The sequence below is a fragment of the Nerophis lumbriciformis genome, linkage group LG17 (genome assembly GCF_033978685.3).
Source record: "Nerophis lumbriciformis linkage group LG17, RoL_Nlum_v2.1, whole genome shotgun sequence".
Lineage (NCBI taxonomy): Eukaryota > Metazoa > Chordata > Actinopteri > Syngnathiformes > Syngnathidae > Nerophis > Nerophis lumbriciformis.
Window position 1 is genome coordinate 74,234 of NC_084564.2, and position 10,767 is coordinate 85,000.

The following is a 10,767-nucleotide window of genomic DNA, read 5'->3' on the forward strand; positions in this document are numbered from 1 at the left end:
TTGATGTTGATGATCATTCTGCAACTTAGTGATGTTGACATGAGATCAATATTGATGTTGATGATCATTCTGCAACTTAGTGATGTTGACATGAGATCAATATTGATGTTGATGATCATTCTGCAACTTAGTGATGTTGACATGAGATCAATATTGATGTTGATGATCATTCTGCAACTTAGTGATGTTGACATGAGATCAATATTGATGTTGATGATCATTCTGCAACTTAGTGATGTTGACATGAGATCAATATTGATGTTGATGATCATTCTGCAACTTAGTGATGTTGACATGAGATCAATATTGATGTTGATGATCATTCTGCAACTTAGTGATGTTGACATGAGATCAATATTGATGTTGATGATCATTCTGCAACTTAGTGATGTTGACATGAGATCAATATTGATGTTGATGATCATTCTGCAACTTAGTGATGTTGACATGAGATCAATATTGATGTTGATGATCATTCTGCAACTTAGTGATGTTGACATGAGATCAATATTGATGTTGATGATCATTCTGCAACTTAGTGATGTTGACATGAGATCAATATTGATGTTGATGATCATTCTGCAACTTAGTGATGTTGACATGAGATCAATATTGATGTTGATGATCATTCTGCAACTTAGTGATGTTGACATGAGATCAATATTGATGTTGATGATCATTCTGCAACTTAGTGATGTTGACATGAGATCAATATTGATGTTGATGATCATTCTGCAACTTAGTGATGTTGACATGAGATCAATATTGATGTTGATGATCATTCTGCAACTTAGTGATGTTGACATGAGATCAATATTGATGTTGATGATCATTCTGCAACTTAGTGATGTTGACATGAGATCAATATTGATGTTGATGATCATTCTGCAACTTAGTGATGTTGACATGAGATCAATATTGATGTTGATGATCATTCTGCAACTTAGTGATGTTGACATGAGATCAATATTGATGTTGATGATCATTCTGCAACTTAGTGATGTTGACATGAGATCAATATTGATGTTGATGATCATTCTGCAACTTAGTGATGTTGACATGAGATCAATATTGATGTTGATGATCATTCTGCAACTTAGTGATGTTGACATGAGATCAATATTGATGTTGATGATCATTCTGCAACTTAGTGATGTTGACATGAGATCAATATTGATGTTGATGATCATTCTGCAACTTAGTGATGTTGACATGAGATCAATATTGATGTTGATGATCATTCTGCAACTTAGTGATGTTGACATGAGATCAATATTGATGTTGATGATCATTCTGCAACTTAGTGATGTTGACATGAGATCAATATTGATGTTGATGATCATTCTGCAACTTAGTGATGTTGACATGAGATCAATATTGATGTTGATGATCATTCTGCAACTTAGTGATGTTGACATGAGATCAATATTGATGTTGATGATCATTCTGCAACTTAGTGATGTTGACATGAGATCAATATTGATGTTGATGATCATTCTGCAACTTAGTGATGTTGACATGAGATCAATATTGATGTTGATGATCATTCTGCAACTTAGTGATGTTGACATGAGATCAATATTGATGTTGATGATCATTCTGCAACTTAGTGATGTTGACATGAGATCAATATTGATGTTGATGATCATTCTGCAACTTAGTGATGTTGACATGAGATCAATATTGATGTTGATGATCATTCTGCAACTTAGTGATGTTGACATGAGATCAATATTGATGTTGATGATCATTCTGCAACTTAGTGATGTTGACATGAGATCAATATTGATGTTGATGATCATTCTGCAACTTAGTGATGTTGACATGAGATCAATATTGATGTTGATGATCATTCTGCAACTTAGTGATGTTGACATGAGATCAATATTGATGTTGATGATCATTCTGCAACTTAGTGATGTTGACATGAGATCAATATTGATGTTGATGATCATTCTGCAACTTAGTGATGTTGACATGAGATCAATATTGATGTTGATGATCATTCTGCAACTTAGTGATGTTGACATGAGATCAATATTGATGTTGATGATCATTCTGCAACTTAGTGATGTTGACATGAGATCAATATTGATGTTGATGATCATTCTGCAACTTAGTGATGTTGACATGAGATCAATATTGATGTTGATGATCATTCTGCAACTTAGTGATGTTGACATGAGATCAATATTGATGTTGATGATCATTCTGCAACTTAGTGATGTTGACATGAGATCAATATTGATGTTGATGATCATTCTGCAACTTAGTGATGTTGACATGAGATCAATATTGATGTTGATGATCATTCTGCAACTTGGTGATGAGGTGAATATTGATAAAGCACAGGTGTTCACCTCAGTCACATGATTTTCTCCTGCTGTCACCTCAGTTTTGACTTCTCTCATCATTTCTACTTCATCTAATAATCATAACTTTCATTTCATAATTATGACTTTTATCTCATATTTATGACATTTATCTCATATGTATGATTTTTATCTCAAATGTAAGACTTTTATCTCATATTTATGACTTTAATTTCATAATTAGGACTTGTATCTCATATTTATGACTTTTATTTCATAAATCTGACTTGTCATATTTATGACTTTTATTTCATAATTATGACTTTTATGTCATATTTATGACTTTTATTTCATATTTATGACTTTTATTTTATATTTATGACTTTTATTTCATATTTATGACTTTTATCTCATATTTATGACTTTTATTTCATATTCATGACTTTTATCTCATATTTATGACTTTTATTTCATATTCATGACTTTTATCTCATATTTATGACTTTTATTTCATAATTAGGGTGGTGTGCATTGCCAGCAGTAAGTCGGACACGTTTCCAGTGAGGTTTGGACTCCGCCAAGACTGCCCTTTGTCACCCATTCTGTTCTCAACTTTTATGGACAGAATTTCTAGGCGCAGTCAAGGCGTTGAGGGGATCTGGTTTGGTGGCTGCAGGATTAGGTCTCTGCTTTTTAAACATGATGTGGTCCTGATGGCTTCATCTGGCCAGGATCTTCAGCTCTCACTGGATCGGTTCGCAGCCGAGTGTGAAGCGACTGGGATGAGAATCAGCACCTCCAAGTCCGAGTCCATGGTTCTCTCCCGGAAAAGGGTGGAGTGCCATCTCCGGGTTGGGGAGGAGATCTTGCCCCAAGTGAAGGAGTTCAAGTACCTGGGAGTCTTGTTCACGAGTGAGGGAAGAGTGGATGGTGAGATGGACAGGCGGATCGGTGCGGCGTCTTCAGTAATGCGGACGCTGTGTCGATCCGTTGTGGTGAAGAAGGAGCTGAGCCGGAAGGCAAAGCTCTCAATTTAGCGGTGGATCTACGTTCCCATCCTCACCTATGGTCATGAGCTTTGGGTTATGACCGAAAGGACAAGATCACGGGTACAAATGAGTTTCCTCATACGGGTGGTGGGTCTCTCCCTTAGAGATAGGGTGAGAAGCTCTGTCATCAAAGTAAAGCCGCTGCTCCTCCACATGGAGAGGAGCCAGATGAGGTGGTTCGGGCATCTGGTCAGGATGCCACCCGAACGCCTCCCTAGGGAGGTGTTTAGGGCACGTCCAACCGGTAGGAGGCCACGGGGAAGACCCAGGACACGTTGGGAAGACTATGTCTCCCAGCTGGCCTGGGAACACCTCGGGATCCCCCGGGAGGAGCTGGACCAAGTGGCTGGGGAGAGGAAAGTCTGGGCTTCCCTGCTTAGGCTGCTGCCCCCGCGACCCGACCTCGGATAAGTGGACGAAGATGGATGGATGGATGGATGGTTTTCATATTTATTACTTTTATCTCATATTTATGACATTGATCTCATCATTCTGACTTTTTGCAAACATTTTATTTTCTTATTTCATCATTTTGACTTTTTATTTCATATTTATGACTTATTTCATAATTCTGACTTTTTATTGCTAAAATTTAACTTTTTTATTCGATCATTTTGACTTTTTATCTCATATTTATGACTTTTATCTCATAATTATGACTTTTTATTGCTAAATTTAAATTTTCCTATTTCATCATTTGGACTTTTTATCTCATACTTAAGACTTTTATCTCATAATTCTCACTTTTTATTGCAAAATGTTAACTTTCTTATTTCATCATTTAGACTTTGTATCTCATATTTATGACACGTATCTCATAATTCTGAATTTTTTTTTGCAACATTTTTACTTTTTGACTGTTATCTTATAATTATGACTTTTTATTACTACATTTGAACTTACTTAATTCACCCTTTTGACTTTTTAGCTATCTCAGCTACCAGCGACCCCGAAGGGAATAAGCAGTAGAAAATGGATGGATGGATGGACTTTTTAGCTCATATTTATGACTTTTATCTCATAATTCAGACTTTCCCATGGGTTTGTTTTTTTTAGTGGCAGAAGCAGGCTTCCATACATAATGAGGACTTTCTTATCTCATATTTGCGACTTTATAATTTCATGATTTAGACTTTTTATTATATGACTTTTTATCTCATAATTTCACATTTCCATGGTTTTTGGGGTTTTTTAGTGACAAAAAGGTGCCTTCATACTCCGGACAAAAGGCGTCAGAGACCGCACACAGAGCTGCCCGTCTACAACACTCGGACACACAGGCGTTAGAGACCTCTATAGACTCCCAACACTCGGACACACAGGCGTTAGAGACCTCTATAGACTCCCAACACTCGGACACACAGGCGTTAGAGACCTCTATAGACTCCCAACACTCGGACACACAGGCGTTAGAGACCTCTATAGACTCCCAACACTCGGACACACAGGCGTTAGAGACCTCTATAGACTCCCAACACTCGGACACACAGGCGTTAGAGACCTCTATAGACTCCCAACACTCGGACACACAGGCGTTAGAGACCTCTATAGACTCTCAACACTCGGACACACAGGCGTTAGAGACCTCTATAGACTCCCAACACTCGGACACACAGGCGTTAGAGACCTCTATAGACTCCCAACACTCGGACACACAGGCGTTAGAGACCTCTATAGACTCCCAACACTCGGACACACAGGCGTTAGAGACCCCTCTACACTCCCAACACTCGGACACACAGGCGTTAGAGAGCTCTATAGACTCTCAACACTCGGACACACAAGCGTTAGAGACCTCTATAGACTCCCAACACTCGGACACACAGGCGTTAAAGACCTCTATAGACTCCCAACACTCGGACACACAGGCGTTAGAGACCTCTATAGACTCCCAACACTCGGACACACAGGCGTTAGAGACCTCTATAGACTCCCAACACTCGGACACACAGGCGTTAGAGACCCCTCTACACTCCCAACACTCGGACACACAGGCGTTAGAGACCTCTATAGACTCCCAACACTCGGACACACAGGCGTTAGAGACCTCTATAGACTCCCAACACTCGGACACACAGGCGTTAGAGACCTCTATAGACTCCCAACACTCGGACACACAGGCGTTAGAGACCCCTCTACACTCCCAACACTCGGACACACAGGCGTTAGAGACCTCTATAGACTCCCAACACTCGGACACACAGGCGTTAGAGACCTCTATAGACTCCCAACACTCGGACACACAGGCGTTAGAGACCCCTCTACACTCCCAACACTCGGACACACAGGCGTTAGAGACCTCTATAGACTCCCAACACTCGGACACACAGGCGTTAGAGACCTCTATAGACTCCCAACACTCGGACACACAGGCGTTAGAGACCTCTATAGACTCCCAACACTCGGACACACAGGCGTTAGAGACCCCTCTACACTCCCAACACTCGGACACACAGGCGTTAGAGAGCTCTATAGACTCTCAACACTCGGACACACAAGCGTTAGAGACCTCTATAGACTCCCAAAACTCGGACACACAGGCGTTAAAGACCTCTATAGACTCCCAACACTCGGACACACAGGCGTTAGAGACCTCTATAGACTCCCAACACTCGGACACACAGGCGTTAGAGACCTCTATAGACTCCCAACACTCGGACACACAGGCGTTAGAGACCTCTATAGACTCCCAACACTCGGACACACAGGCGTTAGAGATCCCTTTACACTCCCAACACTCGGACACACAGGCGTTAGAGATCCCTCTACACTCCCAACACTCGGACACACAGGCGTTAGAGACCTCTATAGACTCCCAACACTCGGACACACAGGCGTTAGAGACCTCTAGAGACTCTCAACACTCGGACACACAGGCGTTAGAGACCTCTATAGACTCCCAACACTCGGACACACAGGCGTTAGAGACCTCTATAGACTCCCAACACTCGGACACACAGGCGTTAGAGATCCCTCTACACTCCCAACACTCGGACACACAGGCGTTAGAGACCTCTATAGACTCCCAACACTCGGACACACAGGCGTTAGAGACCCCTCTACACTCCCAACACTCGGACACACAGGCGTTAGAGACCTCTATAGACTCCCAACACTCGGACACACAGGCGTTAGAGATCCCTCTACACTCCCAACACTCGGACACACAGGTGGAAGGACACTAACTTTGACGTAGGCGCGCTCCGTTTCCACCAGCTCGCTGATGACTTTGCGCAGCTTGTCGGCGTCCGAGAGCTGGCGCAGAGCGGCGACGGGCGGCGGGAGGGGCGAGTCCGGGCTGGGCGAGGAGGAGGACACGCTCTCCGGGGGATTCATGTCATGCAGGCTGCGGCAGAAAGCGGCCACCTGCTCCGTGTTCTGCCAGAGACAAGTGAAAGTGAAAGTGAAAGTGAAAGTGGGATGGTAACCTCAGGAGTGTGCGTGCAGAGGCGGCACCAAAAAGAAAAAATCTATAATTTGTTCTATTTCAAGTGCAGCTTCATTTCAATCACATCTTTTTTCCCGGGTGTTTTCCTCCCACTGAGGGCGCCGCCGTAAGTGACTCATCTCTTTCACGCCATGCGAACTATAGACAACATACAGCAGGTTGCCATGGAAACCAGTGCACTATTAGGACTGTAATTTGGGGGTCCACTCGTGATGGCATCCATCACTCGCTGGCAGCCACTTTGAGGATATTTCTTATTTTTGCATCACATGACCTTTACCTGCCAAACACGCTGAATTGTAACAATTCATTTTTTATCATTGGAGTTGGGATTAAATAATACATGTGCTATTAAATGTGACAATCATTTAGTTTTAATTTATTGTAGTTGGAATTAAATAATACATGTGCTATTAAATGTGACAATCATTTATTTTTAATTAATTTTGGTAGGAATTAAATAATATATGTGCTATTAATTGTGACAATAATTTATTTTTAATTAATTGTAGTTGGAATTAAATAATAAATGTGCTATTAAATTTGACAATATTTCATTTGTAATTAATTTTATTTGGAATTAAATAATAAATGTGCTGTTAAATGTGACAATCATTTAATTTTAATTAATTGTAGCTCGAATTAAAAAATAATGTTCTATTAATTGTGACAATAATTTATTTTTAATTAATTGTGGTTGAAATTAAATAATACATGTTCTATTTAATATGACAATAATGTATTTAATGTTAACGTACACTTAATTACTTAATTATTTCAAGATTAATACATTTTTCTGTTAGCCCCGCCCACTGACTTTGACGGACTCAATAAATTCATGAAGGGGTGACACAAATGTTCACAAAATAAATTAAATAAATCGTGAAATTATTCATCATAAAATAATAAAATCAATAATAAATTATAATTAAATATCGATATAATTAATTAAATCATAAAATACTATTTTTTACAATAAATACATTACCACATTCAATACCGCATTTATGTATTTAATTTTAATCATAAGTTAATATTCAAAGATTTATTACATTTTGTCCATTCATACTTTATATCCTCACTGGCCACTTCTTTAGGTACACCGGGGCCAAAGAAAGTAATGCTTGGCCGTTTTTTGTTTTTTTTTAATACAATTGTACCGCATCGTCCTGTGCGCTGATATTTTGGCATCGTTGACAATTGGTTGCGAGAATAAACTTAGCCAATAGGTAGTGCCAACTAATTGACAGAAATGGTGAAGAAATGTTGAGAAATCATACAAAGCCCAAAAGCAGTGAAGTTGTCAGGTTGTGTAAATGTTAAATAAAAAGAGAATACAACAAATCCTTTTCAACTTATATTCAATTGAATAGACTGCAAAGACAAGATATTTCACGTTCACACTGTTAAACTTTGGTATTTTTTGCAAATATTAGCTCATTTGGAATTTGATGCCTGCAACATGTTTCAAAAAAGCTGGCACAAGTGGCAAAAAAGAGTGATAAAGTTGAGGAATGCTCATCAAAGACTTATTTGGAACATCCCACAGGTGAACAGGCTAATTGGGAGCAGGTGGGTGCCATGATTGGGTATAAAAGCGGCTTCCATGAAATGCTCAGTCGTTCACAAACAAGGACGGGGCGAGGGTCACCGCTTTGTCAACAAATGCCTGAGCAAATTGCTTAAGAACAACATTTCTCAACAAGGAATTTAGGGATTTCACCATCTACGCTCTGTAATATCATCAAAAGGTTCAGAGAATGTGGAGAAATCACTGCACGTAAGCCATGATATTACGCACCTTGGATCCCTCAGGCGGTACTGCATCAAAAAGTGACATCAGTGTGTAAAGGATATCACCACATGGGCTCAGGAACACTTCAGAAACCCACTGTCAGTAACTACAGTTGGTCACTACATCTGTAAGTGCAAGTTAAAGCTCTACTATGCAAAGCGAAAATTGTTTATCAACAACACCCAGAAACGCCGTCGGCTTCGCTGGGCCTGAGCTCATCTAAGATGGACTGATACAAAGTGGAAAAGTGTTCTGTGGTCTGACGAGTCCACATTTCAAATTGTTTTTGGAAACTGTGGATGTGGTGTCCTCCGGACCAAAGAGGAAAAGAACCATCCGGATTGTTCTAGGCGCAAAGTGTAAAAGGCAGCGTGTGTGATGGTATGGGGGTGTATTAGTGGCCAAGACATGGGTAACTTACACATCTGTGAAGGCACCATTAATGCTGAAAGGTACATACAGCTTTTGGAGCAACATATGTTGCCATCCAAGCAACGTTATCATGGACGCCCCTGCTTATTTCAGCAAGACAATGCCAAGCCACGTGATACAACAGCGTGGCTTCATAGTAAAAGAGTGCAAGTACTAGACTGGCCTGCCTGTAGTGCAGACATTGAAAATAAAATATGAGAAGGGAGACTATTGAACAACTTAAGCTGTACATCAAGCAAGAATGGGAAAGAATTCCACTTCAAAAATGTCTCCTCAGTTCCCAAACCTTTACTGAGTGTTGTTAAAAGGAAAGGCCATGTAACACAGTAGTAAAAAATGCCCCTGTGACAACTTCTTTGCAATGTGTTGCTGCCATTAAATTCTAAGTTCATGATTATTTGCAAAAAAGAAGAAAGTTTGTCAGTGTGAACATGAAATATCTTGTCTTTGCAGTCTATTCAATTGAATATAAGTTGAAAAGGATTTGTTGTATTCTCTTTTTATTTAACATTTACACAACCTGACAACTTCACTGCTTTTGTAGTTTGTAAGGTAAGCAAATATTGAAGTATGTATTTTTATTAATAAAAGATTTTGAAAAAGTTTACCCTCATACAATGATTTGCATTATTCAATAATATTAAAAATGACAATATATGCACTTGTGAATGTTTGTTTTCTGTTCAAATAGAAAGAAGGAATCCATTGTGAATAGATAACATTTTTATGGACACAGGCTTTTGCATATATTGCATACAAAGTTGCAACATTTCTGATAGACCGAGGACTTCCTGTAAGGATGATTGCATGACCAACATCCTATCATAATTGTCCCGCTAAAACAAAAACATTCTTCTCACGATGAGTAAGCTTACAGCTGGAGGCCAACAATTGAAGTCGTATTTCTATAACTATGCTAATTTAGTCCCATTGTTCCTCACACACACGAGTCATTAGCCATTATGCTAATAGAGTTGCAGCATCACGACCCATCCAGTCTAAACCACTTCCTGTGTGTCAGGGATTTTACAGTCCAAGCAGACGTTCCTACGTCACGGTCGCGGCTCATTAACTCGGAGGGTCGGACTCACGGACTGACTTGGTGCCAGCTCGTTAGCTTAAATGCTGACATGAAAACCAGAGACATTCACGTCATCTGGAAAGGACATAAATGATATTTCTGTACTCTGGACACAGCCGTTTTTACGGTGCGTTCAAGGACCGCCACAACGCCCGCCATTAATAATCACGCATAGATTTTATTTGTTACACAAAGTGCTAGAGTACAAAGCAATATTTAAAGTTTGCCATTAAATATGAAGACTAAAAATCTATGAGTGGAGCATAAAAAACACAAAACATTTGAAAATATTTGAAAAAACTTGACGAATGTCAGGGCAGGAAGATCCAAAGTACTAATGTCAGGGCAGGAAGGATCCAAAGTACTAATGTCAGGGCAGGAAGGATCCAAAGAACTGATGTCAGGGCAGGGAGGATCCAAAGAACTGATGTCAGGGCAGGAAGGATCCAAAGAACTGATGTCAGGGCAGGAAGGATCCAAAGAACTAATGTCAGGGCAGGAAGGATCCACAGTACTAATGTCAGGGCAGGAAGGATCCAAAGTACTAATGTCAGGGCAAGAAGGATCCAAAGTACTAATGTCAGGGCAGGAAGGATCCAAAGAACTGATGTCAGGGCAGGAAGGATCCAAAGTACTAATGTCAGGGCAGG

At 39.9% G+C, this 10,767-nt stretch overlaps 1 protein-coding gene across 1 annotated transcript in view; it reads right to left on the reverse strand.

The window, feature by feature from the left end:
• Positions 1–10,767, reverse strand: part of LOC133614311 (rho guanine nucleotide exchange factor TIAM1-like) — a 91,883-nt gene that overhangs the window by 18,932 nt on the left and 62,184 nt on the right. The window contains exon 17 of the mRNA XM_061972163.1: positions 6,548–6,739. Within this exon, the coding sequence (XP_061828147.1) occupies positions 6,548–6,739 (192 nt within the window). The remainder of the gene's footprint in view (positions 1–6,547; positions 6,740–10,767) is intronic.